Source organism: Aulonocara sp. 'chitande type north' Nkhata Bay, linkage group LG3, assembly GCF_057382095.1.
Source record: "Aulonocara sp. 'chitande type north' Nkhata Bay isolate Kocher_YH1m ecotype deep benthic linkage group LG3, A_spYH_male_GT1.1, whole genome shotgun sequence".
NCBI classification, from domain to species: domain Eukaryota; kingdom Metazoa; phylum Chordata; class Actinopteri; order Cichliformes; family Cichlidae; genus Aulonocara; species Aulonocara sp. 'chitande type north' Nkhata Bay.
Window position 1 is genome coordinate 4,807,663 of NC_141346.1, and position 27,547 is coordinate 4,835,209.

At 40.7% G+C, this 27,547-nt stretch overlaps 1 protein-coding gene across 3 annotated transcripts in view; it reads left to right on the forward strand.

Annotated features, from left to right (window-relative positions):
* The first annotated feature begins 329 nt into the window (after positions 1-329).
* The window catches only part of LOC147333615 (protein NLRC3-like), a 30,941-nt gene continuing 3,723 nt past the window's right edge, over positions 330-27,547 (forward strand). For 2 of the 3 annotated variants that reach the window (XM_086286339.1, XM_086286340.1), the window contains exons 1-8: positions 330-459; positions 8,825-8,940; positions 9,025-9,126; positions 11,808-11,886; positions 17,113-17,341; positions 17,482-19,288; positions 19,842-20,015; positions 24,003-24,176. In XM_086286339.1, the coding sequence (XP_086142465.1) occupies positions 8,852-8,940; positions 9,025-9,126; positions 11,808-11,886; positions 17,113-17,341; positions 17,482-19,288; positions 19,842-20,015; positions 24,003-24,176 (2,654 nt within the window). In that variant the 5' untranslated portion in view covers positions 330-459; positions 8,825-8,851. Of the gene's footprint in view, positions 460-8,824; positions 8,941-9,024; positions 9,127-11,807; positions 11,887-17,112; positions 17,342-17,481; positions 19,289-19,841; positions 20,016-24,002; positions 24,177-24,511; positions 25,666-27,547 lie in introns of those variants that run through there. The other variant, XM_086286341.1, reaches the window with a different exon arrangement.

Consider the following 27,547-nt stretch of genomic DNA (forward strand, 5'->3'; position numbering starts at 1 on the left):
AAGTCACATTGCTGTTTTTTGTTTCTATTCTGATAGATTACACTGAAACAAAGACAGACAAACTATTACCTTATTTGCAGTTAAAAGATCAAAATGATCCCACACAGCAGAAACATTTCTTTTTCTTTCGGGCTCCATTTTGTTATGGAGAGATGTGTATTTATTTATTTATTTATTTATTTATTTATTTTAAATCTTTGCGAGAGTAATTTTGTGGGGGGGTTTTTTGGTGGCGACTCATTCCGTTGGCAGATGCGGATGCGGTACCTTTTAAACACAGTTTGGCGCGTTGGCAATGAGCGATACAGCAGCTGTATCGATCACGTGACCTTTTCTTAAAGCGACGCACGCACCGACACAGGTATCGCTAGGTGAGCTTGATACGTGCGTCACTGTTGCTGGATTGGGATACAGCCCAGCTGAGGAGTGGACCTTGTTGTTGGTGTATTTGAAGAAACTGTAAGTTTGCTTTGTTTCCTCCTTTAACAGTTTGTCTTCAAGAACTTTACTGTTTGTTCATCTCATGTTTGATTTCTTCATGCAACAAACTGTGTGTGTTTTTATTTCCGGTCTCTCCTTTAAAGTCAGTGTGTAATGTTTTCCGACGAGGCCGAGCGTGTCCGCCATTTTCTGTTACTGTGTGATCAGACTTTGATAATCAGACAAAACACACAGAATGTGTTCTGAGCTCGACTGGAGACACTCCTGTTTATATTCACAGGAACAGCAGGAGACGGAGAGCGGACTTTGTAAATGAATATTTTGTATAAATTTGTGTTAGATGCAGATTCAACATGTCGGTCTTAAAAAAAAACTGCGCCACAAACTGTTGGCTCCTCTCCAACAGGAAGAAGTGTTACAAAACACACAAAAGTTACTGTAGTTCACTAAAACTGAAATCCCAACTGAAACTAGATCAAAAGAAAGCTAAAATAGAAGTTAAAAACTACACGCAAAAATTAAAACTACATTATTTATCAGGGCTGTAGACTAACTTTTTGTCATGGTTGCACCGGTGCACTTAAATTTTTCAACCGCATCGCTTAACACGCAGTTTTACATGTGCACTTTTTTTGGGGGGGGGTGACAGTCCAGATAGACAATATTCATTTCTAAATGATCATGTGAGACTTCATCAGAATTGTGAACATCACAGCAGATGCCTTTGTGTGAAAGTAACTGAGAATAAAACACAGAAAAACATGGAGATTTTCCTGGTCTGGCTTTTTATAGCAGATAACCTTAAAAATATTCTGCAATATTCTGCAATTTTGCATAATTTTTATAATTTTAAATTTCTTTAGTATTGCACAACAGAAATTAGGTGTTCTTGTCCGAGGTCATTTAAGTGACAAAAAAGAAAGAAAAAGACAGCGGCTGACAGCACTGTAAACAACGGTACACTGGTGGGTAATAAGCAAATGAATAATGCAGAAAACAGAGATTTGAGACAGGAAACGGTTCTTGAAGTACACAGAAAGAGAGAGAGAGCTGTGCATGAAGTGTGATTTATTTATTTTTTATTGTGGTGGAAGCAAAACAGCAAAAGTCAGTGTTCATGTTAGTATCTGAAGAATTGATGGAGAAAGCACTGATTCAGGGGAATAAGTGGAGTATTTCTGGCTGTAGCTCAGGTGGCAGAGCATGTCAGCCACTAATCAGAAGGTCGGCGGTTCGATCCCAGGCTGCATGCCAAATATCCTAAAATACTAATCCCATGTTTGCCTACTGGTGGCGCCAGTGTCAGTCTGTCTGTCAGTGCGCCCCAGAGCAGCTGTGGCTACAATGTAGCTTGCCATCACCAGTGTGTGAATGTGACTGAATGTTGTGTAAAGCGCTTTGGGGTCTAAGTAAAGCGCTATACAAATGCAGGCCGTTTCCCAAAACAGATATCCTGCTGTGATCTTTGTTCTGTGGGTTAAATGAGAGGATAGAGAGGCTTGTTTTAAAATTATAAAATGATTCCTGTAGTCCCAGAATAAAAATACGTTTTTAACATTTGGATGTCACAACATATCTGAATTGAAAAACTCAAGTGAAAGTTTGTTTCTCTAGCATATTTAAAACAGCTCAATCGACCAATGATATCCTGCTCAACTAGAGCCAATAAGCAGATTTTTAGAGTGTTTAACAAGATTGGGCTGCTCTTACGTTATTAAGACGTTAATATATTTTTATTCAGGGACGTGCAGAGAGGTTTAAAGGGGCGGGTGCTCAAAGTTAAAAAGGGGCACATTGAGCCAGGCTGAATAACAACAACACACATTCATCAAGAATCTAATATGGGAAGGGCAGGGCTGTGTTGATCTGAGACTGTAGACATTAAAAAGTCCACAGGAGAGATGGTAGCTGATTAAACAAGTGTCATGAGATAATAACAAAATGCAAAGATTGGTGACAGCGCTTGGAACCATAAGGCAACAAAAACTGTGAGAAATAATTTAGGCTCTGCCTGTGAATCACTCTTTGCTTCTCTTCTTCCTTCCATCCCATCATTTCATATATCACTCTCCACTTGCTGTCTATCTGAGAACAAGGCACAACTTGCTATTGCAATAAACTATAATCTAATTATCCACACCTAACAACTCCAGCACTTAATCTATAATAAAATGATGACAGAAAAATGTTATAGCCCTGCCTTTAGTAGCCTCATACAGCTCCTGCTGTTTCCTCCTCATGTCCTTACCAGGCATGTCTGCACAATGTTATATCATGAGTAAATCCATCTAAATAAAACACACACATGCATGCACAGGGACATTTTAGACCTTCTTCAGAATACTGTATATACTATGGGCATCCTTACATTATTATTCATTACTAGAGCTACAATAATAAAGCAATGAGGAGGGGGAAGTAATAAATATGAAATAATGTATTTATGATGATTCCATTTGTTTCACTATCCACTCTGTGCAGGGCAAAGCTTATTACATGTTTAAACTGTAGAGATACAATCATTTTACTGCTGTAAAATCCAAATTTTGTCATATTTAAAATATAAATCTAATATAATCTGCTTCTTAATGTATGTTCTTTAAAATACAGAGTGTGTTTTTAATATATTATAATTATAATAATGCATAATTATGTGAACATGCATATTAGATCGTTTTTTTTAGTGAAATATACAGAAAGGCAGGAAAAACTCTGTAACTTACTTTAAAACTAAATATGTTCCCTAAAACGGTGACAGAGCTACAGACCCATGACAGCCTTACACAGGTAGCTAGCAGCTGTGACCAGCACTACATGTGCAGTTAATAAAAGGACAGGTAATGTTGTCGTGCTGTTGCACACACAGCACGCTCGTTTGTTTCAGTTCGTCAGTAGCAACAAGACAACTTACCAACGTGTACGTAATAAGCTAATACTCCTGGGTGCTACACACTACAGTGCACGCTGTACACCTACTTACTGGTTTTGTCGCATCAGTCTGTGTCTCTGAGTTAACTTGTGTTTCTCCTACAGCTCCGGACCGCTAAAAATGCGCGTGCTCTTTGTGAGCTCGTTCCCGGCTCGTAACCAGCGCGTTCTGCCGTCAAGGGCGATCATTGGTTAAATGTGATCATGTGACTGATGCAAGCCAGATCCTTTTATTTAGCAAAACTGTGATTAATAGTTAAATATTATTGTTGAAGGGCACAGACAGGACTCCGCACGCACACACACATAAAAAAATAAATAAATAAATAAAAAAAATTTAAAAGTTGCCTCAACAAAAGGGCACTTTGGGCACTCATCAGGAAAGGGGCGGGTGCTCAAGCCCCTCTAGCCCCCCCCTCTGCACGTGCCTGTTTTTATTATAGGTTCAAAATTAGGAGCCACCACTGAAAATGCTTTATCACCTCTGCTCTCCTGCTCACTAACAGCTGCCTAAGCTTGACCACTGTTTCACAGTAACTGCTGTCAGATTGAAACATCTGTTTGACCATAAGCCAGTGGTTCTTAAACTTGCTGGAGGTACCGAACACCACCAGTTTCATATGCGCATTCACCGAATCCCTCTTTAGTGAAAAATAAAATATGATTATTTTTTTTTTCATATTCAAGACATAGATATGTTTTTTACTGGTGTACGAAATGACCCATGCATGAACATCACCTTGTTCAAAGAACAAAACCAACACAATGCATGAACTTAAAACACATTAAATACCTGCAAATCTGTGTGACTTTTGCTGTTGCTTTTGAGAGTCCAGTTCAGATGTGGCTTCACCGTGGCAAGTGCCACTCTCATGTCATTTTCACAGCAAAGTCTGTTGCTTTTCTTTGTTTTTATGTCCAGCATCCTTGACAGGGATTGCTCGCAAAGAAATGTTGTAACAAATTGTATAAAAAAAAAAGTCCATGGCTTTCTTAGCAATAACTGAATACTTGTCCATTTGTCGACAGCAAAACGTTGAGAGCATTGTTGTTCTGAAGAGTTGCTGTTGAACCTGGCTCTGACTAGGGATGGGTATTGATAAGATTTTAACGATTCCGATTCCATTTTCGATTCTGTTTAACGATTCGATTCTTTATCGATTCTCTTATCGATTCTTTTTTTTTTAAAAAGGAGAACACTAAGGTCGATTAGCTTAGAACTGTGTTTTATATCTTCTCTTTGACCAAGATAGAAATTTAGGAGTAACATGGCCTTACAAACCCAGCAGTGAGATCTTAAGAGATCCAGCCTATGGCTCTTCAATGTGGTGTCACAGGGACCCCGGGGAAAAAAAATGTATATGTAAAATAATAAAATAAATATTCTCCTGTAGCAATAACAAAGTTTAACATAAATTATTCTGTAGCAATTACACAAGAATATCCAGTAATGTCCTGCCTACAATTAAACACATTCACTTACCAAAGTGAAATCGGGGACATCTGCTGTGGCAAATGGGTGCAAGCCTTTGACCACAAACTTAGTCACTGCTCGGTGACATTCGTCTATCCAGGCCTGAAATAATAATAATAATAATAATAATAATAATGGATACTTTATTGATCCCCATGGGGAAATTACTTGTTTTTCTCTGCATTTGACCCATTCACTCAGTGAAGCAGTGGGCAGCCCACTAAGCAGGCGCCCGGGGAGCAGTGTGTAGGGACGGTACCTTGCTCAGGGGTACCTCAGGGTAGCCGTTAAGTGGATTCGAACCGCCGACCTTCCGATCATGGGACGACCACTTTACCTACTGAGCTATCCCTGCCCCAGGAGACGCTACCGGTAGACTGCAGCGAGAACTGCCAGCATCTGAGCCAGACTTTGTCTGTCTCATCATGGTCACTAAATGCAACGCACAGTAATAGCAGGTTTTGTAATAAGGTAAATCGCGCTAACATAATATGCAATGCTAATTGATTAGTTACCTTCAGTATTAACGGGAGAGGACGTGGAAACGCTACCGCTGCTGCTGGGTTGAGCTTCGCTAGTCCGGAGCGGATCAAAAACACGACATTCGTTGAAAGCAATCGCGTGTTTTTTGAGCAAATGCTTTTGCATGTTCGTAGTGTTTCCTCCCTTTGATGAAATCTCTACTTTGCAAGTATTGCACGTTGCCCTGTTGTCATCCTTTCTCATAAAGTGTAACCAAACTTTTGAGCGTTTGTGCCGCTCAGGCGCCGTGTTGCCTACTGGGTAAAAGACGCTACTCAACGTGATGACGTCATTCGGAGCGACTGGAATCGATAAGGGAATCGTTTTTAAAAGTGGCAAACGATTCCAAGGAATTGAAACAGTGGGAACTGGTTCTCAACAAGAACCGGTTTTCGATACCCATCCCTAGCTCTGACATCTGCTGTCTTAACAGCAAACGTGAACGGCTGTCTCACCCATGCTGGATATGAGTCTCTTGTAGGAAAATATCTGTGGAGAGACTTTGCAAGCTCATCTAAGTGCGTTTCAATTGTTTGCTTCAGTTCCGTGGATACAGAAATATCTCAGATTCCAGACTCATCTTCGATCTTACTTACACAGTTGTCCAGAAGGGGGAAGTTTGCGAAGTTGTTGTTCTCTGTTCATCGTTTCCATAACGTTAGCTTTTTTTGAAAAGCCTTCAGATGTTCTTCCGCTTCTATGATATTGACTCCACCACCCTGCATCTGCTGATTGAGAGCTGTGACTATATCAGTCGTGTACGCTAAAATGAGAATGAACTCAGGATTTTTGAAGCAATCTGCATGACAGTGTTGGTGCAAAAACAGGGCTAATTCCACACACATGGCTAAAACAGGATTCAGCACCTGTCCCCGGGACAACCACAGAACATTAGAATGGTACAGAAGTAATTCGAATTCAGAGCCCATTTCTTTACACAGCTCACTGAAGATGCGGTGCCTCAGAGCACTATTTCGCACATAGTTCACACATTCCACCACAGTTTTTAATACTTCTGCCATTTTTGGGAGCAAGGTTTTTGTTGCCAATGCATGCCTGTGCAAAATACAATGCGTCACAATGATGTGTGGTGCATCGGCTTTTACTAGCGCACCACAACCAGAGTTTCTTCCCAGCATGACTGGAGCTCCATCTGTACAAACTGCAACCATATCCCATGAAAGATTGTTGTCTCTGAAGAAGTCATTCACAAGCTTCTTCACATCGGCTGCCTTATTTGTTGTTGTAAGAGGCTTACAAAATAAAAAAATCTTCTTTTATCATGTCATCTTTCAAATAGCGCACAAAAACAGTAAACTGGCTTAGATTAGCAATGTCTGTGCTCTCATCGAGTTGAAGGCTGAATTTTGCCGGGCTTGAAATCAGATCCGTGACTACTTGAGCCAAGATATTTTTACTCATGTCTTCTATTCTGTTGCTGACGGTCTCATTTGAAAGAGGAATTTGGGATAATTTACCTTCGGCGACTGTTCCGAGTGTCAGATTCGCCATCTTTAACGCCGCTGGTTTCACGAGTGTTTCACCAATGGTGTGTGGCTTGCCTTGCTTTGCGATCAGGTAAGCAACTTCGTACGATGCTGTGAGGATCGGTTTGTTAACGGGTACAAATCCAAGAGCAGGCAGAGTGGGCCTTTCATCGAATCTGGCTCTCTTCACCTTGAATTCATCAAGTGTTGTGTTCTTGTATTCCCCATCTCCATGCAGCTTCAAGAAGTGTTCCTTTAGTTTTGCCGGTGCGAGACTAGAGTTGCTCAACTTGGCGTTGCAAATCATGCAGATAGGACGCTCACTCCCATCACGTTCCGTGATACATGTGAATCCATATTGTACATATTCGTCCAACCACTTTCTTCTTTTGCCCGAGATACTTAGTATGGATTAAAATATTAACAAAAAAATCACACGAAGTACTACCACGACATTCACACTTTGACTACTGCGTGCGCTACATTCCCTGCAGCACTGATTGGCCAAGCAGTGTAGCATGATCATCTGCAGCCAGTGATGGCCAAAAGGGGGCGTGTCATCACAAATTTACACGATGATTCGGGTATGTCTGGACCTCCGCAACCTCCGCGGTGGAGGCTCTGCCAAACCCCTGAGACCGACTCACCGTAGGGTTTGATCGAACCCAGGTTAAGAGCCACTGCCATAAGCAGGTATAGTGTAAACAACTGTTAGAGGTCAGAGGCCTTTGTAATTACAGTGGAGGTGGATGTATAGATGTGGTAAAGAATTGAATTAAACCTGTTGGCTTCTGTCTGTTTAAAAATCCTTTGTTACAAATATTGAATCTACTTCAACAGGAAGTAATTACAACAACGACAACACAAAAGTTTTTGCATTGTTTATTCACGCTGACTTCATTAGACCAAATAAAATTATTATATTAGTGAAAACATTAACAGATATATATATATATATATATATATATATATATATATATATATATATTTTATTTAATTAGTTAGTTAGTTAGTTAGTTATCAGGTATGTCCCAGGCAGTGAGATGTTGAGACAGAAGAATCGTGTTTGAAATAAATAAAACATTGATGAATGTAGTATTTATTTTCATTATGTTTTAATCAGATTTAATATAAAAAGTCATAATTACTTGTACTAAAATGTTATGTTCCTATAAAATAATACCAAGTAATAGTTAAAATTTTCTGTTTGTACACAGACATGATTTAACTCAAAGAGCATATGTCAGTCTCACTGTCTGTGCCCAAAGTGTTTGACCTCAGCTGTCCCAGTAATATACTCATTTCTAATGGTGTCCCTGTTGGTCACTCTTAATAAGAATCTTAGGATAGTTAACTCTGTTACCTCCAGCTTTTAGGGCAGAGATTACTTAACACAGAGCTGTACTCTTAAAATGCTCCTCCTTTTTAAATTAAAACTACACAGTTAGGAAAGAAACGACAAACAACAGAAAATCAAAACAAACTCCTTGTGTTGTTAAAATCTGCCTCGTCCACCTTCCTTTTGTTTTCTGACCACATTAACTCACTTAGAGAGACAAACTCTCACTTCTTATTTTTCTTATTACCATTAAATCAGTGTGTGTCAGTGAATGCATCGTGTGTGCTTCATGGCTCCATCTAGTGGACTGATGGTAAATGGTAAATGGCCTGTATTTGTATAGTGCTTTACTCAGTCCCTAAGGACCCCAAAGCGCTTTACACTACATTCAGTCATTCACCCATTCACACACTGGCGATGGCAAGCTACATTATAGCCACAGCTACCCTGGGGCGCACTGACAGAGGATGGTAGAGCAGCGATGGCAGCTTCCTCTGCCTCACACTGCTGTCTGACTGCATTCAGCTGACACTGAGATGAAGCGGGAAAGCAGCAGCTGATATCTGGACAGCACACATGATGGAAAGCAGGATTTCAGTTGATGTGCACATGAATGATTTGTTTCCTCTGCAGGTAGAAAGTGTGTGTGAGCTGAGCAGCATGGATCAGTGTGAGGACAGAGAGGAGGGAGCCCCTCCCTCTAAAAGCACTCTGTGTGGGGAACATGAGAGCCAGACCAAAGCTCAGAGGTGAGACGACCATCTCTAACTGTCCATGACTCTTCTCCATGTCACAGCTCAGCACTCGCATCACTGCTCCATCATTATTCACAGGGACCAGCCTGGACCTCCACCCAGCTCTGTGTCCTTACAGAGTGACCGGTCACATGATCATCCCATTGATTTTAAAGTCCAGCATCTGTCTGCTGCAGAGAGGTGAGCTGTTAGTAACATGAACTCTTTCTTTTAACTGTTTGATGTTGTTGATTATAAACTGCAGTGCAAACACGTCATTCCCTCAATCCATTTAAACTGTGTCTTTAAAACAAGCCTTTGGTTTCTAAACAGCTGAAAATCCACTTCAGCAAACAGTTACAATAACTTGTACTGCGTGCTAGCTATGACAGCATGACAGAGTTTCTATACAGCTAGGTGGGTGCTATGATGTTACTGGTAGCGAACTTTACTAATTAACCTCATGAATAAAATAGAGTTGCCAACCGTCCCGTAAAAAACGGAATCGTCTCGTATTCAGAGAAAATATTATGCCTTTTGTATTGAGGCGAAAAGGAACACAGTTTGTCCCTTACTTCAGCTTCAATGGAAAAAGACACAAAGCTGGAGTTATTCTGTCGTTACGCTGCACAGCTGCCTCTTCTTCTCTCATTCTCTCCCCTCCCTCTCCTGTTGCTACTTCAATCATGAAACTGATCAATGATCAGCTGATCGGCTTTCCCCTTGTTTGTTTATCGCCCACAAAGAAGAAACCAGCAGATGTCGCGCTAAACAACAGCAGCATGTTTAAGCTTGATCAGCTGTTGTTAGAATTTATTTAATATTAATTTCTAGTATCAGCTGATGTTTGCTGGAGCCACAGCTGTAAAGCTGCTGGTCATGATGTCGGTTTGGATATGTGGTGAGAGGGAAACATGAAGATGAAACCAGGAGATGTCCTTACTGAATCATCAGAGCTGAACAGGTGACGGAGAAACAGGTTTACCTTTTAGGAGACATGAATGAGTTGAAGGGAAGTTATGAACTGTTTCTGAGAGACAAATAACACCAGGATCCTTTTCTAAGCAGCTGACAGCTGGTAACTGTGCAGGGGCGGGTCTAGCAAAGTGTTGCCAGGGGGCAGGTAGGGCATTAACAGGGAGAGGGGGGCACAAAGAAATACTTTTCTTTCTTATTCTCATTTAAAATTTCTAGCTTTCAACAAATAATTATCCGTATCTTACAACCAAAGTTTTTATCTGATGTCAAATGTATAGAAATCATACATATACCAACAAGACAGCGTACATCACTGTCACAACAGCGTTTGTTTTCATTCAAAGGCTTTATGGCTTTTCCTATAATACCTGGTGGGCCGGTCTCTAGTCAAAATGCCCGGGCCCATTTTTTTTGTCCCAGTCCAGCCCTGGTGGAGGGGGTGATTATAAATGTCAAGAGTGATTTGTGACAGAAGGATTGGAGGAAGAGTGAAAGGGAAACTTTACAAGATGATAGTGAGACCATGTTATAGGGCTTGGATGTGGTGGCACTGAGTTGACGATGGACAAGATTTCAAATGAGTATGTCAGGAGGACAGCTGAAAGGAGCAGCCAAAAAGGGAAGAAGCAGGATTGTTTGTTCTCAAGAACTCCCCAGTATTTAAAAAGTCTCTCATCTGTTACAGCTTCATTATCCAACAAATATCCCTAAACTAAATACGTCCATCCCTTCATTCATCCATCCATTCTTTTTTACTTGTCTGCTCTTCCAATTCAGGGTCACTTTATCAAGCCTACCCTGATATGGATTTCTGCTTTCAGTTTCCACGTGATAAAAATTAAGTTTACAAGATCTTCTCTAGGAGAAAACTCCTAGAGAAAAGAAAGAATTGCAAAACAGTCATCAGAATAAAATAGAATCTTTATTGTCGCTGTTACAAGAACAATGAAAGGTAGTTTGGCATTTCTCCATGTGTGTGAAGTACACAATAGCGTAAGTATTTACACAATAACACAGACAAATTTACACTTACACAAGAAAGATATGTACATAAGCTGCTGCTTTACAGAATTCAGTGTATAATAAAAGTCTTGGATCAAGTTTTGATCATTTTAGTACTTAGCCCACTATAATAAAAAAAAAAAAAAAAAAAAAAAAAAAAAACACACAATCAAAACTTAGTCAGTGTGTGCTCTCACACAACTGCAGTACAGCTCTGAGAATACATGCTGAGGTTTATTTGATTAAGGGGACCTGGAGGACTATGCAGACTATGTTACAACTGATAAGTCAATTCAAACATTTGCACCCATCCTGGTTGACAATCAAGGTTCAAAGACTCCGTAATATTTGTAATATCTTCATTGGATTCACCGATGACACAAGGAGAGGCATTAAGAAGAAAAAGTAAATTTAAAAAAACATCTAGGGGCATCTGACAGGAAATGATCTTCATGCTGGGCTGTAAAAAACAGTTTGTTCACAGAGAGCAGCAGGGACCAAAATCCCTGTTTCTTGGAAGTGCACACAATGTCTCAGCTCTCTTTCATTAAGAGGTCTGTTTATTTATTTATTTTTTACTCCTGCACAGTTGGTGTGGAGCACAATAATTTTGTTGTATATTTATAATAACAAAAAAGGATTATTCTATATGCTTTGTTAAAAGTATTTTTAACGAAGATAAATATTGCTAGTGAACTTTGTTCTGGAGTTGTATATTGTTAATGTTCAAATAGTGTCAGCTCCCACTTGATAACAAGTGAGAGCTGGGTTTTTTGTTGTCTTGTGTGTTTGTTTGTTTTTTGTATAATGTGGAGGACCACCAGCATCTTAGGTTGCGTTTCGATGACAATGTTTTGTTGTATTGTTCTGACTCCTTGAATTATTATTGAATTCCTCCACAGAGTGGACCGGGAGAGCTCAGAGGTTCCCAGTGGTCAGTCTGCCCAGCAGCATCAAACACACCTGGACTCCTTATTTAAGGTACATGTACAACAACTACATTTACATCTATTCTTTTCACAGTTATTTCCATGTTGTGAAGTGAATACATCATAAAATTATAAATATTAAGCACAAATCAGAATACGCAAGTTTAAAAAAAATGTTTTAAGGCTGGCTTTAGAGCTAGGGTGAGAATGCATGTTGTGAATGTGGTGCAGCAGATGGTTCTAAACACCAGTGTCCACTCAGCTGAAGGCGCCAAAGCCCATGATGTGAGCAAATGGTAACAGTAGCAGTGAAGTAGGATCTTCGAGTAAAATTAATGTCACACTTTACAGGAATCCAGTGAAGTGGTTGAAGGACAGGAGCAATATGCTAAATAGAAGGTATTCTGGCAACGACACAGGTAGCTGCGTTTTGCACTGGGTGAAGTCTATGGAGAAGTTTGAGTGGTAATCTAGAAAGGATAGAATTACATTAATTAACATGGGAGAATGAACCAGAGAATGAACAAGAATAGTCGTATTGTTAGCTGTGTAGAAGGGTTGTTATGAAAGTTTTAAATAAACTGTAAACACTTGGTGAGCGCCTCTTTTAAAGTGGAGTTTATTATATACATTGCAGTGGAGAGAGCATTCAGGTACGATGCCAAAATGCTGTGTCACGATGGCTGCCGCCCTTATATCTTATACACACACAGAAACACAGAGAGACAAAAGGCATTTGACAGCACATCATGTGGTTTTATACCTTCAACTCAAAGTATCCTTGAAACCTTTCCTTCGAGAGAGAGAGAGAGAGACACCTTTGTTTTTCACTTATCCATCACCTGGAGATTTACCTCTCGAATCCTTGCTACGGCCTGATAAGGGAGGCACCTTCGTTTTTCACCATCTGTTTAACGTCTCCCATGAACTTACACACACACACACACACACACACACACACAGTAGGGCATTTTATGGTGTAATAGAACATAAAGACATATTTGTGGTGCTATCTGACATGTATATAACTAAGTGACAAAGTGATGTTATAATTATTACTAATGTGATCAATACATAAAATAAAGAAATTTCCATTACAGGGTGTACCCAGCTGCTGTTATGTAGGTGGACATATACCAACTGAGTGATATATTTTTTTTTTCGTTTAGAGTCGTACGTAGTGAGGAGGTGAAATTATTAACAAGATAATCGACCTCTGTTGGGGTAGCGTTCAGATAGCTGCTCTGCTCTGTGTTGGTACAGGGCATTGGAGATGATAACAGTGGGTGGATTATATTCTTAAACTTAGTTACAGCACTTTCAGAAAGACATCTACTTTGATAAAGTCTACTCTTCACCGCTGTGTAATCAATTATTGTAAATGTAAATGTTATCAGGAAATGATCAGACAGGAGAGGGTTTTCAGGAAACACTGTTAAATGTTCAGTTTCTATGTCATATGTTAAAACAAGATCTAGAGTGTGATTAAAGTGGTGGGTGGGTTCTTTTACATTTTGAGAGAAACCAATTGAGTCTAATAACAGACTAAATGCCATGTTGAGGCTGTCATTTTTAGCATCTACATGGATGTTAAAATCACCCACAATAATTATTTTATCTGAGCTCAGAACTAAATTAGATATAAAGTCTGAGAAATCAGACAGAAACTCTGTGTAAGGCCCAGGTGGACGATAGATGATAACAAGTAAGACTGGTTTCTGAGTTTCACAGCTGGGGTGGACGAGGCTAAGCATCAGGCTTTCAAATGAATTAAAAGTCTGTCTTGGTCTTTCATTAATTAATAGGCTGGTGTGAAAAATTGCTGCCACACCGCCCCCTCGGCCTGTGCTTCGAGGTTTCTGGTAGTTAGAATGACTCGGGGGTGTTGATTCATTTAAACTAACATAATCGTCCTGCTGCAACCAGGTTTCTGTAAGGCAGAGTAAATCAATTTGTTGATCAATTATTAAGTCATGTACTAACAGAGACTTGGAGGAGAGAGACCTAATATTTAATAATCCACATTTCACTGTTTTACTCTTTGGTTCAGATGTGGATGCTGTATTGTTCTTTCTTTGTGATTGTTTATGTTTAAGTTGTTTGTTGCTGGTTTTTAGTTTGTTTTTTGTCTTTTTGGAAGCTGACACAGTCTCTATGGAGATGGGTTTTTGGGGGGGTAGCAGGAGGAGAGAAGCTGCAGAGAGGAGTGTAAGACTGCAACTCTGCTTCCTGGTCCCAACTCTGGATAGTCATATTTTGGGGGGTTTAATAAATTTGTCCATGTTTCTAGAAATGAGAGCTGCTCCATCCAAAGTGGGATGGATGCCGTCTCTCCTAACAAGACCAGGTTTCCTCCAGAAGGTTTGCCAATTATCTATGAAGCCCACATCGTTTCTGGGACACCACTCAGACAGCCAGCAATTTAAGGAGAACATGCGGCTAAACATGTCACTCCTGGTCTGATTGGGGAGGGGACCAGAGAAAACTACAGAGTCCGACAAGTTGCACACTGATTCAATATTGATTTTAGTGACCTCCGATTGGCGTAACCGGGTGTCATTACTGCCGACGTGAATTATGATTTTACTGAATTTACGTTTACCCTTAGCCAGCAGTTTTAAATTTCCTTCAATGTCGCCTGCTCTGGCCCCTGGAAGACAATTGACTATGGTTGCCGGTGTCTCTAGCTTCACATGTCTGAGAACAGAATCACCAATTACCAGAGTTTGACCCCCGGCGGGTGTGTCGCCGAGTGGGGAAAAACGGTTAGACACATGAACGGGTTGGTGGTGTACCTGGGGCTTCTGTTTAGGACTATGCTTCCTCCTCACCGTCACCCAGCCGCCCAATTGTGCAGTCAAAATGTAAACTAAAAGACGCTGAGCATAATAACAAAGACGGATTTCACAGCTGCTCTGTTCCCAACTTCTACTGCGTGACTGACAGCCTGGAGTTTGAAATCCGCTGTGTAACAGTGTCTCTTAACAGGTGCCATTTATGGTCCTTATACACACTCAATACTGTAATATTACGTTGAAGCACAGTACGTATTACTATGCGAAACTCCTCGATAGCCGTAATGCTCCGACAATCCATCAAGCGGTGCAGCTCCGTAGCTTAGCAAAGTCATACTAAAAATTTTTTTGACAGATTGCTGAGCGCTGTGTACCACATAAAATCGGTTCGCAGTCATCGAGCACAACCAGAATTCATACAAAAGGCACGCTGTCAACTTTTGAAAGAATGAAAGGATTTTAGGCTGTGCAGGCCCTGTGGGCTGCATGGCGTTACCGTGGTTAGCATAGTTAGCTCATTAACACGTTGATGCCGTCCAGCCCCACCACAGGGCGATGCGCAGTAACTCGTTAACGGAGATTTGTCGTGTCCATCTTGTCGCTGCCTGCAGGTGAAGGGGGGGAGGGGAAGTTTTGTTCAGTGAAGGAGAGAGGCAAGGTCGAGTAACGTTGCATAAAGATAAAAGTGGACGAAAGAGAGGCAAACTTGTGGCTCCACAACTATAATTATAACGTAACAAAGACTATATCGATATAAACGATATTGTCACATCGTATATCTTGTATAAAAATATATAGATTTTTTTTTTTTTTAAAAACTCAATATATCGCCCAGCCCTAGAAGCGATACTCTACCACAGAGCGAGCGAACACCAAGTGACAGCGCCATCAAGAGTCAGGCAAATATTCACTCTCCCACCGTGTCTGAAATTTCCTGCACTCACTTTCTACCTTTCGCTTCTTTGGTTCTGCCATGTTTAGTAACTTGGGGTAAATTTCTTCTGTGATTGTCCTTTTTGGTGGCGCAACTGCCTTGATCAACAGTAGCTCCCCCTGGTGTTAAAACTAGCAAGTGCAATACACTCAAGCAAAAGTTGAAGTGCGGCCCATATGCTATTCTATTTATAAAATTACTTGCGGGCCAGTAAAAATGGGCCCGCGGGCCAGAGTTTGGACACCCCTGTACTAAACCTACTTGATGCTTTTAATGTTTTGCAGTCTGTCACTGGTCCCACACATAAACGTGGACATACTCTGGATCTGTTTTTTGTTTTGTTTTGTTTTGTTTTGTTTTTTCACATGGTTTGCCTGTTTATAACCTTAAAATTTATGATGACGTCTTTTCTGAGCATATACCTGTTTTGTTTGAAACTTCTTTTCCCTGTATTATCGCTACATGTGGTTTTATCTCTTTTTGTTTTACATGCATTTGTGACAGGGACACACAAACATGAGCACATTACCCCTGTCCTTACCTCTTTACGCTGGTTGTCTGTCCATCTTATAATTCAGTTTACACTTTTATTGTTTGCTTTTAAAGTTTTAAATGGCCTGGCTCCTTCTTACCTGTCAGACCTTCTACACCGATACACTCCACAAAGGTCTCTCAGATCAACTGAGAAGTCACTCTTTCCTGTCCTCATGTCAAGACTGAAACACTGGGGAGTCTGGGCATTCGCTGTTGTGGCCCCAAATTATGGAATAAGATACCCCCATATTAGGCTGGCCCCAAAACTTGAAATCTTCAAATCACTTTTAGAAACACACCTTTTTTTCCAAGGATTTTTAGAAGTAGTATCAGAGTCAGTTTTACTCAGTTTTTGGTTGCTCTTAATCTTTTTTTTACTTTTTTTTTAATATGCTTTTTTACTTCTTTTTACTTTTAATATTTCATAGTTACTGATTTTTTCCCCCCCAGTTATGTATTTATTTTTTGTTGTTGTTGTTATTAGTGTTATTATTATTGTTGTTGTTATCTTTGTCTGTTTAATGTATGGTTTTTAACTTTTATCTCTGTATTTTTTTTTTTTATTGGAAAGCACTTTGGTCAACCATGTTGTTCTTCATGATTCAACATATCATTGATATAAATTGAGCAGATTTAGACTGATTGGCTGACATAGAAAAACACAGAACACTCCATGCTCTGTGTGTGTGTGTGTGTGTGTGTGTGTGTGTGTGTGTGCATTTTTGTATGTCTGTGTTTGTTCTCTTCACCTCTTTTTAGCAGAAGTTTCAGCTTCTTCACCTGTATTAAGCTCAAAAATCAGCTTTCTTTACACATTCAAATACTATGAAAGACACTTAATCTATAGTGTTACATCATATTTTAGAAGGATCTCATGTGTTTCTATCATTTCTGCCTTGTTTGACCCATATAGCAGAAGTCAGCCTGTTATCTACTTTGTGTGACTTAAAGCTTTTGTGATACAACTGGCTTTGTTGTGGTGTGATTTGGTCATTCCTTAAGTATTCTATTCCAGCTGCTGGAGGATAACATCATCACGTTTGTGAAGAGTGAGTTGAAGAAGATCCAGGAGGTTCTGACTCCAGATGACCTAAAAGGCTTAATGAGTCAATGCAAGGATGGCAATTTATTGCAGGGTGAACATGAGGAGCCTAGTGAAAGCAGCAGAGAAGCATTTGTGAAGATCACATTGGATTTCCTGAAGATAATGAAGCAGAAGGAGTTTGCTGAGTGTCTGCTGAGAAGTGAGAATATTTCTCTAAATATTTATGGTCCTCAGTAAAGGAAATTTTTATTCTGTCTGAAGGAACAGATAAAATTACATTTACAGTATGTGCAATTAATAAATCCTTCATTGTGGTATTTTGTCTATTGGTTCATTTAGGAACCTCGCCCAGAAACTTCCAATGGTGTCAACATGAACTTAAATCTGCACTGAAGAAGAAGTTCCAGTGTGTGTTTGAGGGGAACGCTAAAGCAGGAAACCCAACCCTTCTGAATCAGATCTACACAGAGCTCTACATGACAGAAGGAGAGACTGTAGTGGTAAACAATGAACATGAGGTCAGACAGATTGAAACAGCATCCAAGAAACTAGATGGTCAAGAAGCAATAATCACAAAAGAAGACATCTTTAAAGCCCCACCTGGAAGAGATGAACCAATCAGAACAGTGCTGACAAAAGGATGGGCTGGCATTGGGAAAACAGTCTTAACACAGAAATACACCCTGGACTGGGCTGAAGACAAAGCCAACCAGGACATCCCGTTCATATTTCCATTCACTTTCAGAGAGCTGAATGTGCTGAAAGAGGAAAAGTTCAGCTTGGTGGAACTTGTTCATCACTTCTTTACTGAAACCAAAGAAGCAGGAATCTGCAGCTTTGAAGACTTCCAGGTTGTGTTCATCTTTGATGGTCTGGATGAGTGTCGACCTCCTCTGGACTTCCACAAAACTACAATCGTAACTGACCCTAGAGAGTCCACCTCAGTGGATGTGCTGCTGATGAACCTCATCAGGGGGAAACTGCTTCCCACTGCTCGCCTCTGGATAACCACGCAACCTGCAGCAGCCAATCAGATCCCTCCTGACTGTGTTGACGTGGTGACAGAGGTCAAAGGGTTCACTAACCCACAGAAGGAGGAGTACTTCAGGAAGAGATTCAGAGATAAGAAGCAGATCAGCAGGATCATCTCCCACATCAAGACATCACGAAGCCTCCACATCATGTGCCACATCCCAGTCTTCTGCTGGATCACTGCTACAGTTCTGGAGGATGTGCTGAAAACCAGAGAGGGAGGACAGCTGCCCAAGACCCTGACTGACATGTACATCCACTTCCTGGTGGTTCAGGCCAAAGTGAAGAAGGTCAAGTATGACGGAGGAGCTGAGACAGATCCACACTGGAGTCCAGAGAGCAGGAAGATGATGGAGTCTCTGGGAAAACTGGCCTTTGATCAGCTGCAGAATGGAAAACTGATCTTCTATGAATCAGACCTGACAGAGTGTGGCATCGATATCAGAGCAGCCTCAGTTTACTCAGGAGTGTTCACACAGATCTTTAAAGAGGAGAGAGGACTGTACCAGGACAAGGTGTTCTGCTTCATCCATCTGAGTGTTCAGGAGTTTCTGGCTGCTCTTCATGTCCATCTGACCTTCATCAACTCTGAAGTCAATCTGCTGAATCTAGAAACACCTCACGTATTTAAAACCCTCGGAACAAAATACAAACTACATTTCTTCTACCAGAGTGCTGTGAACAAGGCCTTACAGAGTCCAAATGGACACCTGGACTTGTTCCTCCGCTTCCTCCTCGGTCTTTCTCTGCAGACCAATCAGACTCTCCTACAAGGTCTGCTGACACAGACAGGAAGTAGTTCACAGACCAATGAGGAAACAGTTCAGTACATCAAGGAGAAGCTCAGTGAGAATCTGTCTGCAGAGAAAAGCATCAATCTGTTCCACTGTCTGAGTGAACTGACGGATTGTTCTCTAGTAGAGGAGATCCAACAGTCCCTGAGATCAGGAAATCTCTCCACAGATAAACTGTCTCCTGCTCAGTGGTCAGCTCTGGTCTTCATCTTACTGTCATCAGAAGAAGATCTGGATGTGTTTGACCTGAAGAAATACTCTGCTTCAGAGGAGGCTCTTCTGAGGCTGCTGCCTGTGGTCCAAGCCTCCAAGAAGGCTCTGTAAGTAAATATTTACTGATATTTTTTATTTTTATTTTTTTGTTATCAGCGCAATGTATTGTTCATAGTAGAATAAATTGTTAGCGTTTCTGAAACTTTTTTGAGTGTAGCCTTTAAAAAAGTACTTTCCAGACCTGTTCTACAGTGGGCCTACAGCTTTTCATTAACTACTCAAAAATGAATACAAACCAGAGTTAAAACCGCCTATTTCAAACAGAAGATGAATGTGGGGTCTCATCAAGGTTGAGAATGGCATAAGTAAGGATTATTTTTGAAGTCTATCTGGCAACAACAATCATATATATTGTAATTTGACAAGTTTTTTATACCTGTGGCAGAGGATACTGGTCTTTTACTAAATGTTGCATGTCTAGATATAGACGTATAATTGTGTTGTTAAGCAAATTAAAAAATGTCATCTATATATTATTTCCAGACTTGAATTTGAAGGTGTATTTATATTAATTACGTCCACGTGGAAACATTTGTTTATTCCGTAGTAGGTTGAAACAAAAGGTAATTTCATTTAATCACAAATATAATTTATTTTCAGATTGTCTGGCTGTAATCTCTCAAAGAGAAGCTGTGATGCTCTGTGCCCTTTTCTCATCTCCCATACCTCTACTGTGATGGAACTGGACCTAAGTAACAATGACCTGCACGATGCAGGAGTTAAACTTCTGTCTGCTGGATTAAGGAGTCCAGATTGTCCACTCAAAAAACTGAGGTCAGGATTCAGCCTTTTTCATTGATGTAAATTTAAAATCTGTATTATATCATGGCATAAACAAAAACCTTATTGAATTCTAAATTGAACTTTTATTTACATTCTGTATCACCAGCCTCTGAATTACTGTTTGTTTTTTGTTTTTTCAATTTATTCTTGCATATTGGTGACTCTGTTTTTACAAATGTGAATTTGGACACTCCAGCAATCATAGTTTATTATATTCCTGGGTCAAGATCAGGTGACACTGAAACAAATTTGAAACTGCAACAGGGGCCGCAGGTGCACATTCGCTGTCAAAATAAAAGACGCGCACCAGATAAGAAGTTGCAACGCGCATTTGCGTACATATACTGCTTCTTTTGCATTTCAGACTCCTTCTGACATTTCTTTGTAGTTGGAGGAACACCAAAGTAATTTCTTAAAGGAGCTTGCATACAGGTGAGGAGAGAGGCAGAAACATGCTGGGATTTGCAGATATTTAATAATTAGTTCTGCACAGTAACTGATAAAGAGTCCAACTGGTTGCTCTTACAGTATAAAACCCATAATAAAAATACAGTAGTAGTAGTAGATGTTATATGCTTTTCTGTCGTATCTGAGTATCGGTGCCCCTGGGCAAAGTTTATTGAATTGCTTTGAAGCACTCCTGTTTCAAAAGACCTGCTCATCAAAGGATTTTGATACCCATCATTTTTTTTACATCAGTAAGACAAAGAATTTCTTCGTCCCCATTCTATGAAGAAGTAGAATGTATTTTTCATGTATTTTGTTTTCTTTTTCTTATTTTTTTAAATAACGCAGGACACTAAGAATGATCTTTTACTGCATGTCAAACATGTTAATATTATGTAAGCCGAGGCAATAAAACACGCAGCATGCTGAACTGTAGACTGTAAACCTTTCCCATATCCATGAAAAAACTAGAACTTTGTGGTTACTGTGTTAGTGGTGTAACTTGATAGTATGTGGCATAAGTTAATAACTACAAGAGACATGATCCTAAATATAACTTTAGGAATAAAAAAAAAGATTTTACTTACCTTACAGTTATTAAATCTAGATTCTGCTCTGTTCCTAAGTTCTACTGCTTGACTGACAGCCTGGAGTTTGAAATCTGCTTCGTAACCGTGTCTCTTAACATTTATGGTCCTTATACACACACAATACGGTAATATTATGTTGAAGCACAGTACGTATCACTCCGCGAGGCTCCTGACTACGGTAGCCGTAATGCTCCGACAATCCATCAAGCGGTGCAGCTTTACATCCATCGTATACAATGCACTAATAAAAAAACAAATAGCAAAATACCCCGTGGCTGCTTGTCATTAAAAGAAGTTCATCAGATATTTACATTACATTTTTTTATTATATTTATTTACATTACATTTACATCACCTTAGTTTGCACTAGTTTCAGACATTGAAAGCTTTCAACTATGAATACAACATATCAGAGCACTACGGGAGACAAAATTTAACTCATTACAAATCAACCAGTTTGCAACATATTAAATAAATAAATAACATTTTATTTATATAGCACCTTTCTTGACAGAATCACAAAGTGCTGCACATAAGATAAAAAATAATAAAAGGGTAAAACAATTCAATTTCAATTCAATTCAATTTTATTTATATAGCGCCAAATCACAACAAAAGTCGCCTCAAGGCGCTTCATAGATACAGAGAAAAACCCAACAATCATATGACCCCCTATGAGCAAGCACTTTGGCGACAGTGGGAAGGAAAAACTCCCTTTTAACAGGAAGAAACCTCCAGCAGAACCAGGCTCAGGGAGGGGCGGGGCCATCTGCTGTGATTGGTTGGGGTGAGAGAAGGAAGACAGGATAAAGACATGCTGTGGAAGAGAGACAGAGGTTAATAACAGATATGATTCAATGCAGAGAGGTCTGTTAACACATAGTGAGTAAGAAAGGTGACTGGAAAGGAAAAACTCAATGCATCATGGGAATCCCCCGGCAGTCTACATCTATTGCAGCATAACTAAGGGAGGATACAGGGTCACCTGGTCCAGCCCTAACTATATGCTTTAGCAAAAAAAGTAAAACAGTCAATATAAAACAGGCAGAAATTTAACCAAAAACAGTTTTAAAAAGGTGAGTTTTGAGTTGTTGTTTTTTTTAAAAACAACTACCGAGTCTTAATGTATTCTTAATGTATGAGGGAGAGAGTTCCACAGTCTCGGGGCCACAGTGGCAAAAGCTCTGTCACCCTTACTTCTCATCTTAGTCTGTTTTATAGCAAGTAAGCCCTGATCAGATGACCTCAGGGACCTGCTGTAGCAGATCGGAGATGTAGGGTGGTGCCAGTCCATGCAAGGCTCTTAATGTCAAGACCAGGATCTTAAAATGTACTCTAAATTCAACAGGAAGCCAGTGTAGCTGAAATAACAATGGTGTCACATGTGAATACTTGGAGGATTTTGTCACCATATACATAAGGATTCATTCGGTGTTATCTTGCAGTGTGAGTCAAAGAGTGACTGGTGACTGGCTGCTCCAGCCAAAGATGCGATTCACATTCATACAGGGAGTGCAGAATTATTAGGCAAGTTGTATTTTTGAGGAATAATTTTATTATTGAACAACAACCATGTTCTCAATGAACCCAAAAAACTCATTAATGTCAAAGCTGAATGTTTCTGGAAGTAGTTTTTAGTTTGTTTTTAGTTCTAGCTATTTTAGGGGGATATCTGTGTGTGCAGGTGACTATTACTGTGCAGAATTATTAGGCAACTTAACAAAAAACAAATATATACAGTGGGGCAAAAAAGTATTTAGTCAGCCACCGATTGTGCAAGTTCCTTATTGTGCAAGACCCTTAGTTACGCTCCCCTCTTTTCACTCCTGATGTGTTTATGTGTGTTGGGGGAAAACTCTGCAAAAGACCCAGGAGAAATAAAGACACAATGAGACAAGGTTACTTTTTATGCTTTAACGTACGCACGGGTGAGCTGCGAAAAACAACTCACACCCATGAACAGAGGCTTGGCATTTTTATAGGCACAAATCACAGAGACAGTGAGAACATGATAAGAAAATAATAAACATAAAATAAACAACTCCATATGTGGTGCTAGCCTCGTCAGCAGAGAGCTGGGAGAAAGCTGTGAGAGATAAAACAATCTAAAACAATATGTCCCAAAACAATATGTCTTTGCTGGGTGTTAGGGAAAATGTTCTAAAACACTTCTTCAGTAAAGACTCAGAGAAGAGAAACACACAGAACTTCTTGCTAGCAAGGGCAGCCTCCACTCTAAGAGACTCCAGTGAGAGAACTGCCCCGGTCTTTATTTATACTCCATTGAGCGTATGTGTGTGTGTGGTGTGTGTGTGGTGTGTGTGTGTGTGTGTGTTGATCAAAGGGTCATATAACATGAAAGCACAAAAGGTACATCCTTGGTCATAAAGAGGGTAGTCTCCCCCACCCTAGATGGCACGGTGAGGAAGTCCAGCAGTTAAAGCACTTAGACTAAAACAGACATAGCTACGTTAAAACAATAAAACAAGGTACGACCTCTCCCATGCTCCCAGGATGTGGGGGTGAACCAAGCCTGCTAAAAATCACACATCCTGTCACTACCAAATAACTACAAACAGCATCCTACCATAAGCAAACTTATATCACTAAAAGATTATACTGACTACTAAATACAATTTTCCATTGACACTGGGAAAGTCTAAAAGGATAATTCTAAACTAATCTAACCATAGACAAAGGGCATCTTTGTACATTTAAAAGAAGGTAAAGAAACATAGAATCATTTTTCCTGTAACAATGTGCCATGCTTTCTCTCTAATATTGTAGGCTGTTACCTTACACTGTTAAACAGCTTGAGATGACTGTTGTTGTCTGTTGGAATTGTCCTTTATAAATAAAGTTAAATTGAATGGATAGATGTTATTATATGTGACAAAGAGAAGATTGTTGACAGATGGATTGTTGTTTTGTGTGTCTGCAGTCTGTCAGGCTGTCTGATCACACAGGAAGGCTGTACTTCTCTGGCCTCAGCTCTGAGCTCCAACCCCTCCCATCTGACAGAGCTGGACCTGAGCTACAATCATCCAGGAGACTCAGGAATTAAACTGCTGTTGGCTGGAGTGAAGGATCCAGGCTGGAGACTGGACACTCTCAGGTATGGAGAGAATGTCTGATAGAGGAGGAAGAGCTGGAAACATTTCCTGTGTCCTTCACTATCTGTTGGTTCATGTGACATGATTCATGTTTAAGGTCTCTAGGGAGAACATCTCCAGGTAAAATTTAGTTATCTTAGCACTGTTCCCTCTACGCTGCGAGCCTGCGCAAATACGCACTGCTGGCACAGAAAAGCTGCTGAAATTTAAATGTATACATAAGGATTCATTGGGTGTTATTTTGCAGTGTGAGTCAAAGAGTGACTGGTGACTGGCTGCTCCAGCCAATGATGCGATTCACATTCCTATTTACACAGCTAATCAATGTCGTTGACAGGCTCTGACAGCGTCCTTATGTGCCAACACCAGTGTTTTAGCTAGCAAAGCGGCTGATGTGGAGTGAAGCTACACTAATGACAACATGTACAAGCATTGGAGATGTGAGCAGGACAGATAGGAAAAAATTAAGGTGAAGTTTGAGTTCTCAGTCAGATTTGTGCTCATCTAATGTCATTTATTTACAATTTTCATTTGTGGATATTGATCATTAAATACTGTCACTGGTTCATGAGTAGCAGAAATGCAAATAATCGTGTCATTATGAGTGATGGGAATAACGGCTGTTACTTTTTTTCAGTAACTAGTGATCTCAATAATCTCTATTTCTGTAGTTACATCGCTGTTACTAACAAGAAAATGTGGTGTGGACACGTTGCTCTTTTTCAAATCACAGATGGTTGAAGCTACCTTCAGCTTAACAGGAGCTGGGGGGTCGGGCGCAATCACACAAGTGTTCCTGATTGGCTGAGGAAGAATAAAGTAAACCAATTTCATGATCAATTTAAGATGTGTTGTGGAAGTTTTCCATTAAGTAAGACAAGATAAGATAACCTTTATTAGTCCCACACGTGGGAAATTTGTTTTGTCACAGCAGGAAGTGGACAGTGCAAAAGTTATGACGCAAAAATTAGAATACAATAAGAATAAATACAGTACACAGCTGTACAGAATAGAATAAAATAATATACTATATACAGTAGAATAAAAATATACAATAAGATAAAAATAGAATACGAATGCTATATACAACGATGCCAGAAAAGATTATTGCACTTAGTGTTATTGCACATGTGTGGATGTGTGTGTTTGTTCAGTTAAAGTCTTTGTTGTGGAGTCTGACAGCAGTGGGGAGGAAAGACCTGCGAAATCTCTCCGTCCCACACCGTGGGTGCCGCAGTCTCCCACTGAAGGAGCTGCTCAGTGCTGTCACAGTCTGCTGCATGGGGTGGGAGACGTTGTCCAACAGGGATGACAGCTTAGCCGCCGTTCTCCTGTCACTCACCACCTCCACTGGGTCCAGAGGGCATCCTAGAACAGAGCTGGCCCTTCGGATCACCCTGTTCAGTCTCTTCCTGTCCCCAGCAGAGATGCTGCCGCCCCAGCAGACCACACCATAAAAGATAGCAGAAGCCACCACAGAGTCATAGAAGGTCTTCAGGAGTGGGCCCTCCACCCCAAACGACCTGAGTCTCCGCAGCAGGTACAGCCTGCTCTGCCCTTTCCTGTAGAGGGCGTCTGAGTTATGAGTCCAGTCCAGTCTGTTGTTCAGATGAACACCAAGGTACCTGTAGCTGTCCACAGCCTCAATGTCCATACCCTGGATGTTCAGTGGTTGCAGTGGAGAATGCTTGTGCCTGCGGAAGTCTACCACCAGCTCCTTGGTTTTACTGGCGTTGATCTGGAGGTAGTTCAGCTGGCACCAGTCCACAAAGTCTTGAGTCAGTCCTCTGTACTCCTTGTCGTCCCCATCAGTGATGAGGCCGACTATTGCAGAGTCATCAGAGAACTTCTGCAGGAAGCACTGGGTGGAATTGTGGGAGAAGTCTGCAGTGTAGATGGTGAAGAGGAACGGAGCCAGAACCGTTCCCTGTGGGGCCCCCGTACTGCAGACGACCCTGTCCGACACACAGCCCTGAGTCCTCACATACTGTGGTCGGTCGGTGAGGTAGTCCAGGATCCAGGTAGTGAGGTGATGGTCCACTCCAGAGTTCTCCAGCTTGTCCTTCAGAACCGAGGGAAGAATAGTGTTGAAGGCACTGGAGAAATCAAAGAACATGATTCTCACAGTGCTTCCAGCGGTCTCCAGGTGAGCGAGGGAACGATGTAGGAGGTGAATGACGGCATCATCCGCTCCAATGCCAGGCTGGTAGGCAAACTGAAGTGGGTCCAGTGATGAGCTTGTTAGGCGCCGAAGCTGAGCCAGGACCAACCGCTCCAGGGTCTTCATCAGGTGGGATGTCAGAGCCACCGGCCTGTAGCTGTTGAGGTCCTTGGGGCGTGAAGTCTTTGGCACTGGTACAACACAGGAGGTTTTCCAGAGCTGTGGTAAGTAAAGCCTGCAGACGAGCGGTAGCTAACATTCTTGAATCAAAACACAAAGAACAGACAACCAAGTTGGTGGAGCCCCTGCATGACCGGGGCAGACGGTCAGCAGAGTCTCACTGAGCTTAGCATGGCTCTCAGTTAAATACCTTCTCCAGGAACAAAAGGCAGTACACAGCTGTTTCACACTCCCTTGCTACCTCCCAGAGTCAGAGAAGAGACAAAAGATTCTTCCTGTGGAGTTGTCTGCTTCCCCCAACTTCCTTACTAGACCCCCACCATTTGTCTTACTGTATGAGTGTGAGACATGTTAAAATCCAGTGGCACCAAGGCATTAGACAAAATAATGTGATTAATACATAAGTAAAAGAAATTCCTATACAGATGACATAAAAACAAGATGTTATGTCAACCCAAGACAACTTGAGTCTCCCTTTATATGTTAAAAGTGTGGACTTCAAACTATATAGCAGTTTTTAAATTGTGTTGACAGGTGACGTAAACCCAGAATTATGATTTAAAAAAAAAAGTGATATTTTTTCCTGAGACATTGGTTTACCACGGGCAGAGATGGTAAATGTGGCGTTTTATAAGGAAAGCGCTCCAAAGCACTCTCCACTCTACAAATGAGCAAAAACACAAATCAAAAAAACCCCACCCTTTCCTATTGATGGAAAAATGTACCATGTTGACCAATCAAAAAATGAAATGGCACCATAGCATTTGGTTGTTTAGAAAGAGGGGAAAGTTTTGGGAGTGACAGTGGCGAGAGAGCAGAAAAGAGAGAGAGTTTTGAGATGAGAGACTTGTGACGTTTGGCATGTTTGGAATCTACAGTTAGTGTGTAGTGTAGTCGATAGTTTCGTTGTGTGTCAGAACGATGAGGCGACTGATGAATGTTACAGGTGCTGCCAAAAGTGGCTGCACATATCAGGCTTGTGGTGTTCTCCTTTATCTTATAGTGGACAGAAATAATGTTTTGAAATTGCAC